The 25,177-nt window shown below is 37.4% G+C and overlaps 2 protein-coding genes across 6 annotated transcripts in view; one reads left to right on the top strand and one right to left on the bottom strand.

The window, feature by feature from the left end:
- Sap47 (Synapse-associated protein 47kD) overlaps window positions 1-25,134 on the top strand; it is a 102,193-nt gene extending 77,059 nt beyond the window's left edge. For 2 of the 5 annotated variants that reach the window (XM_033335944.2, XM_033335945.2), the window contains 4 exons: window positions 1,169-1,308; window positions 4,431-4,570; window positions 9,729-9,899; window positions 15,192-18,625. In XM_033335944.2, coding sequence (XP_033191835.2) covers window positions 1,169-1,308; window positions 4,431-4,570; window positions 9,729-9,899; window positions 15,192-15,370 — 630 coding nt within the window. In that variant the 3' untranslated portion in view covers window positions 15,371-18,625. Of the gene's footprint in view, window positions 1-1,168; window positions 1,309-4,430; window positions 4,571-9,728; window positions 9,900-11,470; window positions 13,038-15,191; window positions 18,626-24,995 lie in introns of those variants that run through there. The other 3 variants (XM_076619450.1, XM_033335947.2, XM_033335946.2) reach the window with 3 other exon arrangements.
- Window positions 18,817-25,005, bottom strand: LOC117157709 (uncharacterized). Its single transcript, XM_033335937.2, has 18 exons — window positions 24,875-25,005; window positions 24,696-24,814; window positions 24,089-24,611; window positions 23,391-24,012; window positions 22,882-23,312; window positions 22,623-22,818; window positions 22,121-22,553; window positions 21,669-22,043; window positions 21,482-21,590; window positions 20,945-21,414; window positions 20,584-20,877; window positions 20,458-20,502; window positions 20,314-20,397; window positions 19,988-20,228; window positions 19,529-19,911; window positions 19,303-19,466; window positions 19,088-19,214; window positions 18,817-19,012 (listed from the first exon to the last, which is right to left on the bottom strand). The coding sequence occupies exons 3-18, from the start codon at window positions 24,609-24,611 to the stop codon at window positions 18,953-18,955; spliced, it is 4,557 nt and encodes a 1,518-aa protein (XP_033191828.2). The 5' UTR covers window positions 24,696-24,814; window positions 24,875-25,005; the 3' UTR covers window positions 18,817-18,952.
- Window positions 25,135-25,177: the final 43 nt, after the last annotated feature.

Below are 25,177 nucleotides of genomic sequence, written 5' to 3'. Positions count from 1 at the left end.
AACTCGTGCAACGGGTTATAGACAAAGATTTTCGATTCCCAGTTAGATTGGCTTGCATTGCGTTTCGAGATCGAAACAGAGCAGTTGATATCTCGCAGCGACATACACAGATGGGCATAGATATGCACATGTTTAATTTGATTCATGATTTAATAATACGTATGAATGATAACGCAGTGACCATGTATCATAGAGGCTTCGAAATTACTGTGTCAATTTATGATGACATAACTGATCGAGTCCGATACGATTCTCTCATGGGAGAAGTAAGATGAATTAAATAAAATTCCAATTAAACATTTACAATGCTGTTAAAATACATTAATGACAATGTCGATTGGCAAATTTGAAAAAAACATATCTCACGAGTAGCTGATCATTTTGATTGATTTATTGTGACAGTATGTAAATTAATAATCAACTCGTGACTAAAAGAGGTACATGACATACATATATTATATTATATATTATACATTCTTATACAATTAACAAATTATAAATTTAAATCGATTATTGGGAATGTAATGCATAGTATATTAAAATTAATAAATTTAAAATATACCGTTGCTTTCGATAATTAATCGACTTTGTTCGCGTTTTGAAAATCAACGAAAATCATAGGATACGGAAAATCGTCAAATATTTGAATACATTCGAGCCGCAGCATGTGTACAATTCGTAACAAAAAGACATAATCTATCCACAGTCACGCTGTAGACAAAATTAGGCACTGTTAATTACAGTGAGGAGATCGTGTCGCGATTAGTATAACGATCTCTAAAGTTGAAATTGCTTCCCCCCGAGTAACAGAGTATCTGCTCTATTAAATCGAATCGATTCTTCTTTAAGTGGACTTCTTGGAACGACGATTTTGTTAATCCTGCACGGATCTTGGCTGATCCGTTAAATGTATGATAAATCTTTTTATAAACAGCAGGTTTAATTAAAGATTCATTGGCCAAGGCTAATTAATTTAATTTAACGTTATTAAATCAAAATAAAGCAGTTCGATCGAATCAAACTAAACAAATTAGATTAGGTTCGTTAACTTAATTTACAAATTGTCTAATTTCAGATTATCCACTGGCGATTTAATTCGCGTACCATTTAAAAGTGGTGGTCGAAAGAGCGTAAAGGAATTTCGGTAATTTGGGAATGTTGATTTCAGGATCAACGTAACTTCCTGAAACCCCCACCAAAGGAAGTCGATTTCCCTTGGGACTTTGAGGCTGTGCAACCAATGGCACAGGCCACTCTCGCACTAGATCCTAACTTGGAGAACATGAGGTTCCAGCTTGTGCCGAAAGTGTGAGTAATTTTACCAAATTGTTACTCAACTAATCGTACTTTAGAAATTGCATTTATGCCATGATAACATTTTGCAAAATGATATTGAAACTATGTCCGTAAGTTTGAGATGCTAATTTAGATGTACACAAGGAAATTAATATTACGATATCCGAGAATAGTGTCGAAGGAAAAGGAGATTTTGGAGAAGTCGAAGCAATTAAAATATCAAAAATATATATATATATGTCGGAGATGAAAGAACACCGGAGCCTTTGGAATTTTGGATAATCCCGCAACATTGTAATCTAGAGTCTACTATAGCTGTAATTAAACAATTGTAGTTATTCAATCCGATTGTAATTGTTCGCGAGCTATGATAATGAGCTTGGGCTCGAGGCGATAGCCAGTCGCCGAACGTAGCCGCGGTCACGGGATGAACGCTTTGTCTAACAAAGGTATGGAATAATTCTATAGCTCTCCTTAAAAGAAATATTCGTGGCGATACGCGACAGTAAACGTTCCAACGGTTTCTGTCCCGTGGCTCGCCACACGCAGACCCTATTCTTCGAGCAAGATGATTGCCAGATGTCGATGCGTCTCCGCAGTACATGTTCAGTTAGCTCGAGGGCCCGTTATAAATCTTAAGATTTAGTCAACTAAAGTCCTTCAAACAGACAAACAGTCTTTGTCCCAGCTGCGGGAAGATAGGGGAGACCTATTTTTCAACGAGCGGCGTCTCCCACTAGCAACTTTCCCTCGAGGGCGGCTAGCATCTTTTTCTAACCACCGATATGGAGATTGACCAATTAGCAGCAACGCCAAATTCCCTCACCTTCTGAACGAAGGCTATCCTCGACGAATCCGATGATCTCGCGTCCTTAGACACACCCCGTTATAGTTTTCTTCTGTGGCATCATCGGGACGGGAAATTCATTCTCTGTCGCGATCTCATCGACGAAAAGAGTAACCCCTTACGACCCGTGGATATTACGCGTCCGACTTAGATTTTGTGAGCACGTTCATCTATCATTCCATCGACCGCGGATTCGTTATTGAACCTAAGATCATTGCCATTAGTTTCTCGAGTATCTAATTACCACGGTTACTTGTCCAGTTCTATGATAATCGTATTTGCATTAGTCGAAGTCTTCTCTATTGCATAGCGACACGTGTAATCCAAACGAAGATTCGTTTCACGCCCCTAACCCTGATTCTAATGTAAACCCGACATATATATTCAATACTAGAAGAATCGGTGTTATTTTTCTCCAATTCCATTAATACGAGATAACAGAAATAGTTACTTCACAAACAAATATCATTGTTTGGGAATATTTGATTTCAAAGGAAGACGAGTGTATTTGTCTATTTTGTTTAAAATAATAGCAAGTTCCACTTTCGTAATAGTGTTTAAAGTATCTGGAGAGCACACATGTGCATCGTACACATACGCGCATAGTAATAATTTTCAGCCAAATGCTAAAACGTACTGTTGGAAACGTCAGGCACATAATTGAATAAAGCCCGTGCTTTTGAACTTCCATTTACGATGATTGCACATACTTAACTCTAATGAATTAAATAATTTGATATAACGAAATAACAAGTAACAATTCTGTGTACAACAATATCAAAAAGAGTCGCGTACAAGAGGATAAAATGAGACACCCTGATAATTAACAAAAACTATTCGTCGAAAAAAAACTTGATACAAATCTCCTTATTTCTTCGGCAATATTAAACAGACTTTTTATATTCAAACTCGGGGCACGGAAATTCCTCCGTCATTTCAAATTCAAGCCTCTATTAACTCGAGCCCTCCACATCTAATTCCACTCTAACTCCATTCCATCTCAACCAACTAGAACCAAAATCATTCTGAAACCTTTACAAAGAGAAAATCTCTGCAAAATCCCTCTGGAATTCCCCCTGCGAATCTTCTCTCTGACTTTCCTCTAGAGATCGCCAAACTTACGGACAGGCTACGTTGCATCGCAAACCACAGGTACTTTTAGTATTCAGATGGTTGTCATAGTTGATACGTAAATTTATTCTCCGCTTCAGTTGATCGCGTCTAACGATGGAAATTGATTTATAGTTTACACGTCTCTCTTAAAAATACATTAAAAATACATGAACACGTGGGTTCGCTTCTCTCGCAATCGTCTCGCATCATAGAACATACGAATTTTTATTATTAGCGGGAAATGACGTATCTACCGAAATGAAACTATTGCGAGTATTGCAAGATGCGTGGTGCAAAGCTTCAAGTGAATTTTGTTCTACATTTTTTATTTAGTTTCGTACGTAGAATGTCCCACCCAACGTTCACCTCGCAAGGTATTGAGAATTAATCGAGTTAAGGTGCATTTGTTAAACTTTGAAATTCGATTTTCTCGTAAACAAGGCTTCGAAAGTATAGATATTATTCCAGATTTTTGACATTATTCCTCCGTACAATAATCTGTCGCAATTGTCCATTCGTATACGATCGCACTTGTCGAAGCCTTCAAAAGCTTGATTTTCTCGCAAACGAAGATTCAAACGAGGAGATTTTATTTTAGAATTTAGATTCGTTCTTTGTAGACTTTCTACGGAGTAAGTTCCCATTCGCGAGTTTATCTACGCGTTTGCCTTACACGTAGCACGCGTTTCGCTACGCAGTGTACAATATCGCGTGACTGAGAAAGCGAACCAAACGTACAAAGATCGAGCGATCAACATCAAATCTTCATCGCTGGCGTATATCAACTGTGAACTATATCGTGTGAACTTCAACCATAAAATACCTCTGCCGCTATCAGCTACGACATATCTCTTCCAACTTGTCAAATTTGCGGAAGTGGCTCAGGAAGCGAGTTTCTAATTGCGAGTTATTTCAAGACGCACCTATCAATCTCCGGAAGATCAATACGCATTCGAGCTCCCACGTTTCTACGTACGAGGAAACGCGGATAACCCACGATCAGTGTTATTTACCCACCGACTAAATTAAATCAGTCGACGGTGGCTGGCGTTAATTGGCAATTTCCAAAGCGACATTCGATTACGGTTGACCGGAAGTCGTGTGGCTTCTCTGCTAGCAAGACTCTGGACGAATTCGCGCCCCTAAATTAATACTCGACATCTGTATCGTGCAGAATATCAGAAGAGAATTTCTGGCGGAACTACTTCTACCGAGTATCGGTTCTCCGTCAAAGCCACGAGCTAAATACAATGGCCGACCAGACGGAGAACAACCTCAATCAGACTTCCGCCGGAACCGTCGATCAACCTGAAGGTAATTCGAACCTCTGTGCAACCATTTCTCACGCTTATCCAATATTATTATCGTTTATAACATTATTATCGTTCGTTTAACCACTTAACGCACATTTAGTTTACTCGGTTATTTTAGTCATTGGCCTTTACGGGTTCACGAGCTGCGATATTTTATATAATGAGATATCTATATGTCTTCTAAAAACATAGCGTGGATCCATTTGCATCGCAAGGCCGTGATTACAGTGGATGTGTGCTCTAACGAACTGTCGTTTTGACGACAACTATTTTTAAAGTTGCATACATATAGACACCCTCGTTGATCGATGCTAAGGCTCTTAACGAGGACGAGATAATTGTTAAAAATTGGTAAGAGACTGTTTTTCTTTTATTTTCTTCGTTTATTTTTCGATTATTCTTCAATAATTATACATTTCCCTTCTCAATTGTCGTCTCGACTAATTTCCACAGCATCTATTATTCCTCGGTTTCATGCATTCTGTATATGATTCCACAAATAAAATTGGAATTTTTTTACGAACGTCGTCGAATTTTCTAATTAAATCAGTTGGAATTATCTCTTAGTGAGATTTAGATGGAAATATTTTAGGTATCCATATATAATCATCAATTCGTTAGCTTTATTCGATTCTTGCAAACATCTCCGCAAATTATTTCTGTATATTCCAAATCATTATATTGCACGAACACATAATTCGGTTGATTAATCGTTCCTCTGATAACTCACGTTATTCTACGTTGATTATTATATTTTTTACGAGGCCTTAATATTCATGAACGAGGTTGCAGATTCTTATAAAAGCGACTGTTTCGTTTGTCGAAACTGATCGCGTAACAGGCATCCACCGTAACCATACGTTGTTTTTATTACGAAAGATTTCATCGTTCTCGCTAATAAATGGAGGAAAAATTTATGCGTCAAGGGGTTAATGTATTTTTATCATACGATATCATCATCGTCATTATCATCGAATCTATCGTTCGACCCTTTCGATCAGAAGTGTTTCGTTTGTGTAACGCTCGACGCGTTCCTCGAACATTTGCAACATCTGCGTTGTTTTTCGAAAGAACAATCATCAGTTTCATTAAATGGTCACAGCCAGTAGTTAGTAGCGTTTCGTCTGTATTTTTCTCTTCCATAAGATCGGGCGATTTTATTGAGACAATTCCGAGGATGGAGCAAAGGTAAGTTAAATTTCGCTTCATCGACTCTCATCGATGCATAGACGTTTGGTGAAATGGTCGTTTACATTTTCATGCAATTCTTTGAAGCAACGCAGATATTTTAAATGGTCAGATCGAACGAAACACTACGCTCGATGGCTATCAATTCAAAACCGGATATCCTGCTTCGTATTTGGTTAACCTTAAGATAATAAATCACGAAAGCAGAGTAGAATGATGGTTAAACGTTGCATAATTCAGAGGAACGGGGTCGAGGTTCGATCGGCCGCGAGTTAAATGAAATACATATTTCATATAGCCGGAGATAGATTTCGCGTAACTGGGATTAGCTAATCAAATTTTTACCATCGAAATCGATACGAAACAGAGTCGGCAAATTGGTCGTGGCTTTTATATACCGGTCGGATTAAACGGTGAACGATTTCAGAGGATATACAGCGGCGTTGCTTTTTCGATTTAACGGCTTCGCGCGATCGCATAAAAGTCACGCGCCGAAAGTACCGCGAATAAAAAAAGGAAACGAATCGGATGAAAAATAACAAAAGTACGGAGAGAACAGCACGAAGCATCGCGATTCGATATCCAGCCATCGACGTCACATTGCGTAAAGGGTCGATCGTCGAGCTACGTTTGAAAGCGTGCACACGCGAACCCTTTTCGTTCGTTTCCTCGGTGTGTGCACGTTCGTTGCCTCTTATATTAGTTTGCATCGCAATTTCGAGCCGCTTGACTCGACGTCCTCCTCGTCGCTCCAAGACTAGTACGGTAATTTCCGATCGAAGCGAAGGGATTTTTCGCTCGTTCGACGTCGAGGTGAACCACCGCGCCTGGCGAACGACATCCTTCGCGATCAACCTATCGACCACGATCGAGACCAGAGGAAACGTTTATGGGTGTCGTGCGCACACCGTTCACGTTCGATCGACGGCTCGACGTTCTCCGAAAGACCACCATGCATGGCACATTTCCGAGCCTGATGCGTCGTGTAGATTTATCTGTTCGTCGACGAGCCACAAACAACGTGCTGATGAATCGTGTAAGAGATGAATAGTCGCATCGATGCTGTGAATATCCTAGCGTGGAAAATTTGTATGACGTACTGATGATTGTTTTATCGTGTTATAGGTTCATCGTTCTTTACGATATTGTGGAACTTTTTATCATATACGTGGAATATATACGATGAATATGTACAAAAGAAGTATTATATATTAAATATCGGAAAAGTGTTATGTACAGAAAGTATTTTTACATCGCTGCATTTGTCAGTGTATTTATGTACGTACGGTTGATTAGACACAATTGTAATAAATTTTGTATCGTTCAGTGGTAGTTTCGTATGATTACAAAAATATGATACCGTGCGAATGAAATCGTAGAACTTGATTTAAAAACGCTTCGTTAGGAAGTTACGGGTGTACAAATACTTTTCATCGACATTGTAGATCTTATGCGAAAAAAGGTTCAGACGGTCAATATTATTTCCGGTATTTAAGGTTCTCAACGTTATTGTACGTGATAGACCCTTTACACGATCAATATGTATATTGTCAATATATATTGTTGAGAATTGTGGATCTTTGAAGCCGAAATAACGTTACAGGAACACTAAATTTACACTTGGGATTAATATTAGAATAGTTATATATTTATTTTATGGACGATTTCTTGTATATTCATCGATACACACTCGCACGCGTCTCAGCACTTTCTTCTATACCCGACTGTTAACCGACTGAATAGTTTACATTCATCTGTTTTCGAGACGCCGCGCACACACATACCTCCTCTCACTGGTACCCACATACAAGTATCTCTTTTTTTTTATATTTACGTGGAGGAAATCCGCACGGACGCCAGGCCGCTTCTAGGGAAAGCGGCATGGTAGTGTCGGACTCCAACCGACTAAAACCGGTATGAACGACACACCGGGTCCCACATACAAGTATCTCTAAGCACAGAAAATTATACATATCTCAACAAAATATATTGACACTATATTTACATTTTTGGCACTCAAAAAGAATACGAATAAAGTTATTACGTTATCAATTAGAATATGCGCCGAAAATCAAATTAAATACAAACAGCTCGATAGAAGGGTGCGATACAAGTTTCTGAGATTCGTCGCGTATAGTAGTATGTTCCGGGCCGACCACGATTGCGGGTCTATTATTGACAGCGTTGTTCTTTGCCCCCAGCTTCTTGAACTTATAAATTTTTATACCCCGACCAGATCGTTTGGATTCACGAGATCCTTTCTCCCCATACCGTTATCGATGCTTACTCGTGAATTCGGACCCAGTAAATCGCATACAATAATACAGCGAGCTCTTACCGCCCCTGTTTTGATTTCTTCGACGTTAGCATCGATAGCTTGAAAAACTAGCTTCGCAGAATTTTGTACAGACTGTTACGCGCCCGTTGTAGTCCGTACTGTTTCCTACGTGCTTCACTTCGTTCCTAACATTGTACGTTAATGGCGATTTACACCGTTTATCTCTAAATAAACGAACAAATAAATTATTTAATACCACCGATGTTACATATAAATTAGCAAAAATACGTAAAGTCGATAATAACGCGATGAAAAATTCCACGATAGTTATTCAAATCGAAAAATCTATATCATCAGTGCATCGGCCACTTCGAATTACGAGCGTGGCATTAATTCGAGTTAATTCAGCATGAAACGACGATGATGTTCCACGAAAATAATACGCTCTATCCACTGGAAAAATCGAGCTCGTCAGCACGTTGATAAAAAAAAAGGCTTTCGGGAAAGCGCAAACCGTTGGCCGGAGTCGAAATTGCGGAATCAGGAGGTGAAATCCGTACAAACAATGGAATTCCATCCGGAGTGGAGGTGAACGAACCGGATAAAACGAAATACGAGAGGAGCCCCTGGGAGAGGAAGGTGAATAGTTTGGTGAAATACTGTCTGATCCTGAGAATGATCGCCCGTGAATGAGAATTCGAAGCCATCTTCAGGGGCTGTTCACCCCTTCTGCTTTCTGTCGACCATTTCCATCTGCCCGGTTTCCTCTTCTCTTTCGCGAAATGAGAATTCGATCCCGGCCAACGGCTTCGCCGCGGTTCCAACGACGACTTCCGTTTGTTCGAAGTCAAATCACTGCGAGGAGGATGTTAATGCCCTGGCGTCTGGTTAAGTCGCGCTTGAAATTCGATGATCTCGCAGTCGAGAGTTCGTTCGAGATTGAGTTTGATATTTGTGCACATTCCCTGTTTATAAAGCTTCGTTTCTTGCTCGGTTTTCTTTCCTTTCGTCAACCCTGCTACGCTCTTTGGGTCATCCTCGATGCGATCGGGTTTCTTTTATCGTTAAAAAATTAATTTCAAAGAAATTATCAACGAATCCTTGTTAATACGCGTGACGCTTCATCTCGATTTTATTTCGATTTTTCTTTACGTATTAAGGGGAAATATTTTCACGGAAATAGTCGATTTACGTTATCGAATTTTATTAATATCGTTAGGATCGATTTAATTATGTTTATATCGTTTTAATATCGTTGTTCTCATTTCGTTGATATCGTTGAATTTCACAAAATTACTTGCTACCTTTTCATCGCTATCTCTTCCACACAGATTCACCTAACGAACTATCTTCCTTGTTCAAAGCATTGAAATATTATTATACTAAAATATCAAGCATCGTGTTGTTCAAAGACGGTAACAGGGTTAAAGCAGAAGCTTTATTTTTATTTCTTTTAGTTATTGAGAAACTAGAATTACATTAGACTAAAGAGCGCAGCAAGCTTTTGTACAGTTAAATCGATAAATGACACGCGCACCGCACGAACGAGCAGCAATTAGCTAGTTCGATCGATAGGTAATTAGAAAATTAGCAAACAGCATATTAACGAACGTAGTAGAGCTGTTAGAGGCTTTTAGCTGTTAGGCGGTACCCGTCCCTTCTAGTTTAGCCGTGAGTGTTGTCTTGCGAACAGTTCAAGTGACCACTGGCCAGGAAAGCAGCGGAACAGCGATGACCGGAAGTAACAGCGCGTTGGCCGATTCGCCAGGCCACGAATTCGTGTCCGATAGCATGAGGGTCTCGGACACGGACCTCGAAGAGGTCCGGGAAGGCATGAAAAAACTGGGAATGCAGCCACCTAAAGGTTAGTTGATCGTTGGTCGTCGTTAACTCTGCCTTCTGCCAACAATTGTATAGAACATGGAACACGATTTTGCTAACTCGTGGCATGGTCGTTAATTACTTCTAATATTTACTCGTATTATATTTAATACTGCAACTACCAAAGGTTTTTTTTTGTAATTGCTACGCATATGTTATTTTTCATTCTCTCTCTTTTTTTTTGTTTTTTGTTTAATTACGCGAGGTGTAAAGGTAACTTTGATAGTGGAAAATCTCGATTAATATGGAAATACATTGACTCATGAAAGTGTTTAATCTCTCGTCATAGAAAACTTTTACGTACGTGTTATGTAAAATATTTTGAAATTTCATTAACACCGTAATGAAACACGGCTATCGTGATTATATTGATCAAATTTGAAAGCAATCTGAAAATATATATAGAAATTCGTTTACTTTGTACGTCCATAAATTTGTATTACACGTATCGCGTAAAATGATTGATTTACGATATATCATGGGTGAAAATTTGTTTCCCTTGTGTCGCGTATCTTTTTGCCTACATCTTTTCGTCTTAATCTTCTTAATTTTATACCTTTGGTAGTTGCAGTGTTTCGAGAATGAAAATATGGTAATAATAATTGGAGAACATAGAAAATAGGAAGAAATTATATGAGCCATTTGCCACGATGTGCCGGTGCTTTGCTGATTCGCGCAACGTCCTCGACCGAATCTTCCTTGACAAGAATTCGCGCGATGCACGTTGATTCGAAATTGTTCTGTGCACGCACCTTTGGCGATTAGCCACCGGAACGTAATATTCGACGAGATGTGCCGCGCCAGTTATTTCATTACGACCACCAACGAAATTTTTGAACAAGAGCTACATGTATCCGTATATATGTTCGAAGAGGAACGAATTCTCCTTTTTGTTTCGCTCGTGCGCGATTTCGATGAATACATCTATTGATCGGCGTACGAGCGAAAGTAAACGAAATTTCCACATCGCGGTTATACTATGGAAACGAACATCGAACATTTTGCCGTGCAAAAGAAAGAAAAATAAGCTCGTAAGATAAATGAGAAAAAAAAAGAAAAGTTCCTCTTGGATCAAGCGATCTATGCCCAAGACACAAGGTGTCCAAGAAACACATTCTTCGTGAGTATACTCGTATAGATGAACTTGAAAGTTCGAATAATAATCGATCTGTCGATGTTCCACCTTTCTCTTCACCAGCGTTCTAGCTAACCACGTTGCGTCACGTCAGTAGTTCTATATGTGCTCGTTTCTGTCTTTGTTCTCTATCTCTCTCTTTTTTTAATCTATTTTTTATCCCTTCTTCGTGCGTTTAACATTTTCCTTATCAGTGTGCTTTATCATTCTTACTCGTAGGAATTGCTCGTATAGGATATACAGCTGTCCCTGTCCATGTTTTATTAAATTCATTCATCAGATTTACGTATGTTCCTCGAAAGAGTTTACGTTCTGTTTCTCGTTCTCTATGTGTTACGAACCCTGCTCGCCTCTCACTTAGAGTTTTATAATGCCCGATGTGACTAAACGACCGCTTTTCCATTCTATTCTGTCAACAGCCTAAGAAGAGGAATATCCCCCCGATAAAAAAGCATTATCCAAAGCACACCCCTCAGAAATAAATACGACAAGCTTCTTTCCCCGTCTCGAAGACCGACGTGAGCTTTTTCGGTTCTTGTCCACCATCTCCTCTAACCCTCCGTCGCATTTTTCGTATCGAATTCTTCTTCTCCTTCGTCTAACTTTTCGTTGCTATCAAGTTTAAACTGCTCCCAGACTACCACCCGCTCCCCCAAACTTGACACTACGAACGGGGACGTTCTCACGCGACGAACGATCCCCGTCGTTTTATTTCCCTCGGTTTGCTTTCTCGTTCTCCCTTCGCTGCCTCTCGTTCTTTTCTTTTCGTTGTCGTTTCTTCCGTTATCGTTTCCCAAAAACCCTTACGCGTCGACGCGATCTCGTGCCACGCGTAACGGACGATCAACGATTTAGGGGTGGGTTACGTCACGCGGTTTTCGTTCTGATCGATCGTAATTCTATATATATATACATATAGATATATATATAATTACAACGCCGTGATTTACTGCGACTGTCGTCAACGTGGCTTATCGTCGTCGTGTTCGTCGTTGATCATTTCGTCGCTGTACTCCGTCGATATTTATTAAATTGACGATGTCTGTTGGTCGTCCAGTTTGATTCGAACAAAGTGACCGACGATCAACCCCCTTCCACACGGTTCTTTTCCGAGGATAGTTAATTTTGATAGACGCTCGACTCGAGACTTCGTTCGAGATAGAAGAAAAGACGAACACGAAAAGAAGAGATAGAGAGATGTTAGAGGAAGGGATTGGGGAGAATAGACGACTATAATAAGAAAACCGCGAGTAGAAGGCAGCGTTTCAGGAGACACGTCGGATTTGAAACGTGACAAGAAACGACGCGTTAAATATCGATGATAGCGATGTAGTGACACGCGATTAATGATACGCATGCTGAGGGGAGAGCAAGAGAGAGAGAGAGAAAGAGAGAGAGAGAGAGAGTAAGAGCGTGAATGAAAGGGAGAGAAAGAGATAGCGAGATCGTGTGTAATAGGTGCGTGAGGGAGAGAAAGAATGAGAGGACGATTCTTTCGAGGAAAGAACGTGGCAGAAAGAGGGTGAGAAAGAAGAAACGAAAGAACCTTTGGTAAAAAATGAATAGAAGAACACAAAAAAAAAGAGGAAAAGGGTACGTAATATACACAAAGTGAAAAATCGTAATAAAATCACAAGCAAAGATAAAAAAAAAACTTGATTAAATGTCTGTATGTCTGTCCGTTTGTCTGTCGTCTGTCTGTCTTCGTTCTTAATCAATAAATATTGTCTCTTGTCGATTCTCTCCGTGTTGTAAAACGTTAAGGAAAACATTAAACACATAACGTAGGAGGAAAGAAAAAGGAAAGAAGAAGGAGGTAAGGAAGGGAGATGAGAAAGATCGGCGAGAAAGTAGCGCGAATAGAGGAGAAGGACGACGCGAAAACTGTGACTCTTGAAACAATGCTAATGGCTCTTTCGCGAAATTAACGCGCTATCAAGCAGTTACTCGAACGAAAGAAATAAATAGCCAAATAAAAGAAAAAAATATCTGCCGATCGTAGTTGGTATCTTCTTCTTATAAAGGAAAAATATTTAAACGAAAAGAAAAGACAGCGATGGCAACAGAAAGAATTTACTAAATGTTACCGTAAAAAGATTAAGACGAAATAAAGAAAAAGAGAAAAAATATACAAATTCGTTGAATGACAATACGTGTTTTAAAAGAAAACCTAAAAAAAAAAAAGAAAAATAAATAAATGAAACGGGGATCGAGGTGTAAACTTTCGTCTCGTCTCTCGTGGGTGTAGTCCTCGTAGTGATTTTCCTTCCGATTCAATTAAACCAATTTAACAGAGAGTTATCGCGCGAAAGATAAAAAGACAACCGGCCGGGGGCAATCCGTTTATGCGCGCGTCCACGTTCCAACGAGTGTCAAAAACCATGCGTATCGAAACAGAAAAAGAAAAATAGGAAAACATCGGATAACGAGGTTTCGCTTAAATTTAAAAAATAGAGTGTGTGTGTGGGAGAGAGGGAGATAAAGGGCAGACGTATAACGCAACGAAAGAAGGAAATCGTCACGACGTTAACGATTAGGGAGACGAGGTAACGTGAAACGCGGAAACGAGAGCGGAAATAAATGAATTTATACGCGAGGTTGTTTACACGTGGACGGACGCTTAAGCGGCGTAAACGAGCACGCGAGAAAATCCGCACGTGCACCGGTGCACCTGATTTCGAAATAAATAGAATAAAAAAAAAAGTAAAAATGAAAACGAAAAGAGATACAAGATGAAGGAAAGAATAAAAAAAAAAAAAACAGTACGCGGTAGAAACAAATCGACGAAAAGGAGAGAGAGTAAAAATAATAGAAACGACCGTGGCACGAACGCGAAGCCTCGATGTAGTCGCGGTGTGCTATCGAACGTCGAACTAGATTTGACATGGAGAGCGCATGTAAAGACGAATCGATATACACACACACAGCCTGTTAGAGCTAGTTATAGAGACAGAGCGTGTATGCGAGAAAGAAAGAACGAGTATGGAGTTTCCGATGAAAAATTTGGTTAACTCAATTTTCTCTGTTCGACGCGTGAAAACAATTCGTTCGATCAGTCCGGAACGAATTTACGCTGGAAATAACGGTAATTCGTACACGGTGCAGTTCGTAAGGTGAAACTTTTGGGCACGGACAGAGGTCTTCGTACAGAGGGATGACGATTCGCGATGATCGACCAAGTTTCGACGAACGGATTATGTGGAAAATTTCAGGACGCGTTTCACGTAATTCCCGATAGAATCCACGGCCAGTGGGCGTATTTGATTTAATCGCGTCAAAGGGGAAACGTAGTTTCTTCGCGGTTGGATCGATCGAGTCGGACGCGTTTCTCTCGCGTTCCGCGGTTGCTTCCGCTTCCGACTGCGTCCCTTTTCGCCTTCTTCCAACTAAAACACTGGCGAACGTACGTCGCTTATCGTGATTTCGACCGACAGAAGACAAGATTACTCGCGTTAGAATCTTGGATACAACGTGTTCGGGAACTAGGATGGTCGCGGCCATGTCAAACCTTGCAGGGGAATATTAGCAGCCGCGTACGCCGCGAACGAAGAAAGGAAAAGCGTAGCGAGACACGCCGGAAACCCGTCTATCCGGTTCCGTTTCGCGTTCACCCCACTTTTCTCGGTTCTCTATTCTTGTGTGTGGTTTCAGTTTTTACTCCCCTTCGCCCTTCGCCCTTCGCCACCCCTTTTCTCCCGCTCAACCTACTACGCCCCCGTCCTAACTAACACTAACACAGGCACACGATTAAATTCCGACACACCGATACACTGAGGCACAAGGACTGGCGTGTCGCGAGATCGATGCGGAGAAACGGGCGGCCGGAGCACACGCTCTTGAAACAACTCGATTGTACGCGTGGAAAATCGTTTGCCATCTGTAACACACGAAGAACACACACACAGACACACACACACACACACACGTACTACTGTATTCGTATAAATCGTTCGTCTAATACACATGCACACTGAAATACACAGACACCAACACATAGGGAAACTAAAAACGGCACACATACACGAACACGCTTACACCCAAGCGGACTCATCGGTGCATACGTACACTGACACGCGCCGAACAAGAGGCCGCGTGGCCCGCTTGAAACTAGCCTACAACGCTGCTTGTGAATCTCCGCAGAAGAAGATTGGGAACGCGAATTGGAGGCGGAACTGAAGGATTACGAGGTAGTAACAGGTAACGAGGAGAGGAACAGCAACGCGACGCCGATCAGAAACAGCGGCGCGTTGGATAAGGACGATTGGGAGAAACAGATCGACGAGTTGCTGGCCAACGAGGACGACGAGGACCTCAAGTGAGCCGAGAGATTGTTCGCGGTGGACCGGATAGTGGCGATCTCGTCGCGTTTCGAGATCATCCTGCGTTAGAAAAGGGAGATTGAGAGTGTGTGAGATCACCGGGTGGATTGTCGCGTCTTTCCTTCGCGGAGATCTTCCTCCGATTGTTCGAAGAGGGGCAAAGGATGAAAGACTCTTGGAACAGGGGGATCTTGTCTTCTTCCCGCTTCCTTTCAGCTTTCAGCTTTGCCCCTCTTTCGCGATCGTTCAGACATCGCCATAAAGGGAGGAACGGACTTTTTGGGGGTGGGTCGATGATGTTCGAGACCGTCGATGCTGCGTCGAATGATGTGACGATGTAATAATGTGTACAAGGGAGGAAGGAAACGCGAGAGGGAATGAAACTTAGTCTGAGTTTTTTTTTCTTTTCTGTTTTTTTTTCTTTCTTTGTTAAAAGGATTGTAAGCGAGAGCAGGGGGAGAGAAAGCGGAAGAAAAAAAAGTTTGAAGGGGAAGAGGAGCCTGTTCCTCGTTTCCCCTTCGACGGGGTGTTTTCCTCGACAATGTATGAGTACGTTTGCGATCCTCGAACACGATGAAGATGAGAAAAAACAGAGAGAGAAAGAGAGAGAGAATAAAGGGGAAAAAAAGGAAACGCGGGAAGATAAGTTGTACTACGGTGGTTGTAAAAAGAGAATTATTTCGTCGATCACTCTCGCTTCTCGAACCTCCGTCGATAATTCCATCCATCGATGATCCGTGAACCGTAGAACGGTGAACGGGTGTGCACACGAGACGATAGAACTTTAACGCTACACTTATGTCAATTGTTAAACGACTCGCTCTCGATCACAAGGGCGACTATGTAAGATTTACAGAAGAACAAGTTGAAAGAAAGAAAAACAAATTCCAAGCTTTCCCCTTTGTAATATCGATCGTTAATTATATTTATTGCTTAAAAGAAAAGAATTAATATAAATAAACGTATGTTACTTTCAACATCGAGCGTATTATGTAATGTTACGCGAAATGCACTGTGCTACGGAATATATAAATATACATCTATATATAAATAAAAAGAAAAAAATCAAAGAAGAGAAAGATTTGTTGAACGCTTCTTCATCGGGTTCGAAGGATCGACGACTATCCGAAGTGACACATTACACTGCCGTGTGCCGAAGGACACCGTTTCGAACGAGTATCGTCGAGTATCGTCGGCTATATTTTTTCCCCAAAAAAGAGAGAAAAACAACCCAGAAGCGATGGTCAGGCGCTTTCACGCGCGACGATCCCTTGTCGTTGTTCGTTGATCGTGGATGTTGTATGCCAAAGATGAAATCGATTCGACGAGAAATCGCGAATGGAGAAAAGAAATTGATAAAGATTGACTTACGTTGATGTTTTTGTTAGTATTACATTATTATTGCCATTATTGTCATTATTACTATTATTACAGAGGCGCATTTGTTAATGTTGCGCCACGAGAAATACGTACGTTGTATTTTTAGGTTGAAGCTCATCCTAATATGTGTTACGTGTTTGCAATGTCCGCGCTAATATCGTTGAGCGCGCGTTAACGTCGATTTGGAGTGAGCGCGTGACGTATAAAGGCTCGAGTTACCAATAGCACTAATTAACAAGAATCGATGATGATAGGAAACAAATAATCTCTCGACAGGATTTTCTGCGACATGCCGTCCAATTATTTCCTCGACCTCGTCGAACAAACCGGGTCGAAACAACAATTCTCGTTCGTAGACCAGAAAAAAAGTCGCGTTGGATCAAGTTTAGCGTTTCACGGCACGATGTTTTATCTTCGTTAAAGCGCGCCTTCGCAACGTCACGTGTACGCTCTGCGATCGATGAGAAAATATTAGAACGTTCGATTGTTGTACAAGGCGAAGGGTGAACTTGCTATCGATGCGAACTAAGGTCGAGAGAAGAGAAACGATGATACGAACGATCGTATATTTGGGAGAAAAAAAGAACGAGAAAAGGAAAAGAGAAACGGTCAAAAGAAGTAAGCATCATATTCGTATGAAATCGTTGCACTTCCGGTTCGGAAGAGGATCGTTTTGCGTGCGCCGCCATGTTGAGTCCAGATCTTTCGTCAATTCTTCCCAGACGTTTTCTATGTTAACCTCTATATGTGCGTGCATCGACCGACTGATTCGATGCATTTGAGAGTAATATTTAAAAGAAGAAAAAGAAAAATAATGAAATACGTTTATTTAGCTTAGAGATTCGTAAAAAGGAAGTAGAATCCTTTAAGGAAGACTTGATTCTGAACTCAACGCTGGTTCACCGTGTGCGCGTGTTTCACCCAGCTCGCTGTGAAGTTTTTAATTCGCACTAGTCGTTAGGTCGATATATGTATATTGTACGAGATATATATATTAACGTTAAGCTATCGCAATTAATCGGGCCTAAGTTCGTCAAAATGTTAATGAAAGACAGAAACGCGCGTTGTACGTAAACATTGTATATGGGCACGTTAAAGACCGAGACGCTTGGTAATCGTGTGATTTATCTTTCGAGGTAACATCGAAGGAACGCGAGAGATATAGGCAAATTGTGGCGCGACGTTGAACGTGTCTTTCGTTGACAAATTGTTGTACATTATTGTATTCTATGATTCCGTTCATGGAGCGATTCTCGTGTTATATTTCTTGTACGCGCGACATGTTACAAGCGCCCGTAGAGACCGCGTTTTATGTGTGTTCTTTGCCCCGACTGACAATGAGACGTGAGGAAAAGTACATTTTCGCGACGAGTCCTTCATCTTTTTGGGCGGCCAGAACGATGGATCAGGAAAGTAATATATAATAATATGTACATGTCGATAAATGAACGTCTTTCCCTTCAATGGCCAAAACAACAAAAGAAAAAAAATGAAAAAAAAAATGAGTATGAAGAAAAAATGAATCATCATGGTGTACTTCGGCAGTCCCCCTATTTCAAAACGACTCTGTGAATTGTGTAATAAAAACTATCCTATGGTACAGTGCATTCACTCATAAGAATGAACGTAAACCCGATACGTATATATAAAATGATATACATAATATACATATGAAAATATAAATAAATAAAAAAATATATATATATGTTGTTGACTCCATTGAAAGTATGATAATATATTATGAATATTAATGAGAATATAAGGAGGATAAGCATTAATTACGGAATTATTAAGAGAATAATTAATATAAGTGCGGAATGTAACAATAAAGGTCGTGTACCTCGTAAAAAATAAATTGAAAAATACCATAAATAAGTTGATAAATCTTTTACCTGTCAGAGTTCCTTCCAATACCAAAGCTTCTATGTAGGAATACAAAAAACATAAACTTGTGGAGTGTTAATGTTGTGGTATAATATGTAATGTCGATACTTTTATATTTATAAAACTGCTTACATAATTTAATATTTTTAGAGTGTAATGGTATTAATAAAAAAGGCATCATATTTTTAAAAAAACACGGTATTTTATTACGAAATACATTTTAAAGATACAAAAATACTGCTGCTTTTTATTAATTTGTCCTTAATTAGCACAATCTATTTACAATACATTAAACGATATAATATATTGCAGAATATATTATTTTCGTCTGCTTCTTAATTTACGAGTTGGTACTGACGGTGTGATAGTTAATGTACTCTAAACAAACAAACAATATGCAAAATGAATAAATGATGTATTCGATAGATTATAGAAAAATTTTTAAAAACTTACCTCGAGCGGCTCGATATCTTGGAAAGATTCATCTTCTGTAATGTACAATTTCTTTTTACGGGTGTTTTTCTTCTTTTCCGAAGCTGTTTCCCGAGATGGTAAAGTAGTAGTGCGTTTTACACTTCGTCTAAAATATAAAAGTAATATGTTTCAGTATAAATTTTTAACTTAGAAAGACATACTACTCTTCTATATCTGATTTTCGTGTAATATACTTTGAATCCGAGCCAGAAAGATCGATCACTGAAATTTCATCCTGTTTTGGAGACGATGGTGTAAACTTCTTTGGTGGACGTCTTACTCGACGATCTTTAAGTATCACCTCGTCTTCAGATGTATTTTCACAACACTCTTTATCTTTAGAACGATTCTTTATTAACTACAAAAGGCAGTTATTAAAGAAAGCTTATTAAACTGTATTAAATTTTGCAATGAAGATACCTTTTGCTTTTGCTTTTCCAACTCTTCTTGTTGACTTTTTACTAAGCTTTCATACTTCGCCACCATTTCATCTCTATTCTTCATAAATGATTCCATTTCACGCTCTTTCTCGATCAAGCCATTCCTCAGTTCATCATTTACAGTTCTTAACCTTTCGTTCTCCTCTTTCCTTTCTTGAGCAGTTTGTTCTAAAAGATCTAATATTTTGGCATTTTGTTCGCTATGTTTAACGCGCATTTCTAACTGTTCGATATATTCTTGCTTTCGAGCAAGCATTTCTTTCGTATCTGTTAGATTCTTAATTGTACTCTTCATTTCTATTTCCATTAATTTATCGCTTCTGTCATTATTTTCTTCGTGTTTTTGTATCATAAATTTCATTTCTGTGAAAATGCACAATGTAGTAACTTTAAGGGGAATATCATTTGTTAAAAAACATACCGTAGATACTGAACTAACCTTTCTGAAGAGAAATAATTTCAGCATCTTTCTCTCGCTCTTGTTCCTCTGCTTGTCCCAAACGATCTTCAAGTTGTAAAAGCTTATCGTTATTCTCATCCAATAACTTTTGCAGTTGATCTTTTTCAGCTTGACATGTTTCTAAATTCTTATTTAATTCGCGAATTTTTTCCTGAAGCTCAGTTATACTATCAAGATTACGTTCTAGCTCTACTATTTTAGCGGCATGAGCATCGAGACACTAGAGTTTTATTAAAAAAATTATTAAATTTCACTGAAGAATATATACATACATATAGTATATTTATATGAATTTAATTAAATACCTGCGATTTGATATTATACTTTTCTGCCATGGATGAAAGTTCTCTTTGTAACTTATTTGTTGCTTCTTCGTGGTCATTTTTACACTAAAATAAAATTAAACAGATTATATTACTGTAAAGAATGGTGATATTACTTATACATACCTTTGAAATATGATTATCAAACTCTGCTTGCAACGCGTTCAATTTCTGTAAATATATAATCTTTCTATTACATTTGTATAAAAATTTGTATAAAAAGTTGTTATAGAATAATAAAAAGTAACCTACTTCCGTACACTCACTACAGTCACTTTTAGTGAAAGGAAGCTGCCCATCATTCTCTTTACTCTCTTGTTCGTAATCACTAGTTTCTGTTTTTAGAAAAGCCTTAATATTATTTGCATTTTTTAACATCTCTTGGACCTGCATTTTATCTTGCTTCATTAAAGAAAGTTCTTTCTGAAGCAAATCAATCGATTGTTTATATTCTTCTACATTAGCCTTACTTTCATTATTTTCTTCAACAAGTTTTTCTATTTTTTCTTCTAAACCTAATACCTTTTGGTCCACTTCTTCTTTCATCTTGAAAATAAAAAAAGAATTATGCAAGTATGAAAAAAAGAGCATCATATTACATTTAATTACCAACCAGACATTTTTCTTCATACTGTGTCTTAATGTCATCGTATTTTACCATTAATTTTGTTAATTTATCTAATATAATCTCATAATCATCAGTCTCTTCAGTAAAACTTGTCTGGCTAGCCTTTTCTTTTATCATATTTTCAATAGTTTGACTACTTTTATTGAATACATCGTTCTTAGATGTTTGTAAAGAAGCTTCTTTAGATTCTACGTGCGCTTGACAACTTATGTCTACTGTTTCTACCGTTACTTTCTCTTTTACACTTTCATCATTGCGGTTTTTAGATTGTGTACTATTCATTCTTAAATTACATATTTGTTCAGATATATCTTTTAACTTGACTTTGGCAAACTCCAGTTCTTGCTTTAAACTTTGTATTTCAGTTGTACTTCGAACTAATTTTTCTTCCAGAGCAGAATTTTCTTTGCCTACTGCCAGTACCGTTTCTTCCATTTGAGCATCGGATATATGTTCTGTAAAGTTAATAATATGTTAAATTACATCATGACTTTAAAGTCGTATAAAATTATGTATACATACCTGTCTGTGTATGTTTATTATTTGAATCCACTATTACTACTTCTACTTTGAGATCAGAAGATAAATTTTCTTCGATGGCAATATTTCTACCTTTAATGTCTTTACATTCCTATAAAATAAAGATTTATGTTATTAGTGCACTTAATCGATGCAGTGGTATAATTTAAAAATGTAAATAATAACATACATTATCTTTATATTCCCAATCTTGTTCTATGTTCTTTGCAGTATCAACTGTTTCTTTAAGTAATTTAAATTCATTTAATAACAAGTTCTCATTTTCCAATTTACGTATTTGATCTTCCAAATCTTGTACTTTGTTTTCATAATTCAGTATAATTTTATTTTGATTTTCTAATTTTTCTTCAAATATATCAACTGTTTTAGTTTCTTCTGTTAAACACAAATTAATATGTGCAAGTTCTGCTTCTAAATCATCTATTGTTTCCTGTTTGTCATATAACTCTTCTTCTTGCTCTTTAATTATACGTTCTTTTTCTCTCTCTTTTGTAGTAATATCAATATATTCTTGTTTTGCTTCATTTAAAAATATCTTAAGTTTCTGGAATAATACACAACGAAAAATATGTTTAATATCGCGAAAATTATAAATATAGTATTAATTAATAATTACCATACCTTAACCTGTTCCTCCCTGGCAGATAATTGAGAATTTAATTCTTCTACATAACAAGTTGCATCTTCATCCGAACAGACATCCTTTCGAACTGCATTTAATAAATTGTTTGCATTTTTTAGATCTTCTTTTGACAAACTGAGTTCGAAAGTTATTTTAGTTTTTTCAGCTATTAAGTTTTGATTTGCTTCCTTAAGTTCCTTCACGCTATTTTTTAACAAGATGATCTTCGACGTTAAGTGTGAATTTTCAATTTCTAATTCTTGAATGTTTTTGGAGTCATCATCTAGATCTAAATTATTAATAGAAACAGACGAACGTCTTCTTTTACGACTATTAAGCTGTTCCAATTTTTCCTTGTAAAAATCTTCAACTTGTTTTACAGACCAGTGAAGTACATCTTCTTGTTGCTCTTCCACGTCTTTCATACGATTCCTAAATTATATTTGACAAAGTTTACATGAAAAATGTTAGCACAGAGAAAACGAATGATTTAGTACATACTTCCATTCTGTTTCAAGATTTTTCATTATAGATGTATAAGTGTCAGCCATTTCTTCGCGTATCTGCAGATCGTGAGTCAATGCAGAACTTTTTAAAGTAGCAAGTTCTTTTTTCAATCTTTTATTTTCACTTATTAACTCATTGTAATCTTCTGACTGAGCATAATCAGAGTTATCATCAACTATATTTTGCCAGTCTATAAAGATAATTTAAAATTATAAATTCTACTGTAAATTAAGATTAATAATACAAGGCATACCTTCACTTTCCAGTTCTGTAGCATCCCAATCAGTTTCTGTTTTTATGCTTTGTGTAACTATTCGTGAAAATCTCGATTTAGTTTTCTTGCATACTTTCTCTTTTTCTATAACTATCTTTTTTGCAATAGCAGAAAAATTGAGCACATTTTGTGTTTCTATGTACAAATTTGGTATAGGATTAATATTGACTATTAAAATTATATACTCTTTTCCAGATAATGCTTTTTGAAATAGTCTTGTTAATTTTGATTCTCTGAATGGGCCAATATGTTCTATTTTCTGTTTCGATAACTGTCCATCATGAATGGTTTTTAAACATCTTCCTAATACTAGGAGACTTGTATTAATATTTTGTGCTTCTTTTAATCTGTCTCCAATATTTAAGGTTTTTTTTAATCGTTCTGATCCAGCCAAATCACAAAATGCAAACCTATCAGTTGAGAAATAACAAGTAACAAAGCATGTAATTAATATCTAATAAAAATAAAAAAGATTATTTTCTACATACGTGCTAACTTCAACAGAACTGGGATCATTCTCAATATAATATTTCAATAATTTTATGGTGAATATACAATGTGATCTTGAACTTCTTGCATTCAAAGCAGTTGCAGCTACTTTCAAATTATATTGTCCTGCCATTAAAACTTGATAAGCCTCAGAACCAGAGTTCACACAAACAGTCTTTAAACCTTTAATAAATGTTCTTCCATGGGCATCTGTCGCTAATTTAAGCGGCGTTCTCTTTTTCTGACACTCATTTGATAAAAGATCATATACAATTTCATTATAAATTTCAGCGAAAGAAACCCAAACAGAATAATGTGCACCAATACATTGACTAGGTCTAATAGGTGATTCCTCTTGCAATAATTTTTGCATGTCTTTATAAGCGTTAATAAACTGATATTTATCTACAGAAGCAAATGTTAGTAGCTTGGTTTTTATCTCTAATTCTTGGGCACGTTCAAGAGGATCCAAAATAACAATATCACAGTGATTCATAGGTTTATAAGAAGGAGTAGACTTTGGTGTAATGTTTGAAAATACAAATTCTAAGCATCTTGGTACTATTCCAGGGGATGTGGTAGTCCCTTGTAATGTATAAGATTTCCCGGAATTTGTAGTACCTATGAAATTATATTAAAATGATTTAGAACATTATATAAATTATTATATATAAATTTAACTGTATAATATATTTACCATAAGTCATGATAGTACAATTCTGTCCATTTAGAAAATCTATCATTTGTTGCTTTATAGATTGTTCAAACAATTCCAGCTGAGTAGTTTCTGGTCCAAAGGTTTTAGTAAATGTAAACTTTCTACACACAATATCGGTACTATTGGATCTCTTGAAACAGCTGGTATTATTATCTAAAGTAGGCAATCTTGTGAACAAAGTAGTGGAATTAATAATTTTATATGCATCTTGTTGCTCTTCAGATAATTTTAATTTCTTAGGGAATGGTTTCATTCGTAAATATACTTTAACTGTTTGTAAAGTTTCTGATTCTGAATTTAAAGAACCACTTTGTACAGTATAATTGGATTCTTCACTTTGAGTTTCAGTGTCATAAACAGAAAGTAAATTTTTCTTAGTTTCCTTTAATACACAAGGTCTCTTTCCATAGGCTAATATACTAGGATCTCTGCCAAATAAATATGACATGTCATCTGGAGGATTATTATAAGAAGTTCTAATAGAATCTAATGTGTTATTCATCTACAAACATTTGAAAAATATATGTTATTCTTTTGTTATATTAATCCTTGTAATGGAAAAAAACGATCAAAATTTTATTCATACCTTCTTGTGATAAAACTTTCAATTAATTATGTCACATTAAAAATAAAATATCTTTGCGCTTATTAAACAAATATTGTTTAATGAATGGAAAAATTAAATTCTTCCTTTATTGCATACTTCTGAAAACAAATCTTATTTTTAAATAAACCAATAACCTGTTAACAATTTTAAATATATACCTTTTACTTTATATCTATAGTGGTCACTTATGAAACGTTAGATTAATACCTGCTTTCACATGCTATATGAAAATTTAAACAATCAAAACAAAGTAAATATTAACGCATATTTCTTTCACAGAAAGCTCGGGAATCCACAACCACAACAAACGGTTAGTATTTTATTTTAAAATCTTGTCGTGAGAATACTTTCTTCGGATTGGTACAATTTTCGATGGACATATTATTACCGCGCTCAGCATATAACCAATAAAAATCAAGATATACTTTTAACGACCAATAAGAGTGAAGATAGAAAACTGT

This window comes from Bombus vancouverensis, chromosome 6 (assembly GCF_051014615.1).
Source record: "Bombus vancouverensis nearcticus chromosome 6, iyBomVanc1_principal, whole genome shotgun sequence".
NCBI classification, from domain to species: domain Eukaryota; kingdom Metazoa; phylum Arthropoda; class Insecta; order Hymenoptera; family Apidae; genus Bombus; species Bombus vancouverensis.
This window is presented reverse-complemented; position numbering and strand designations above follow the sequence as displayed.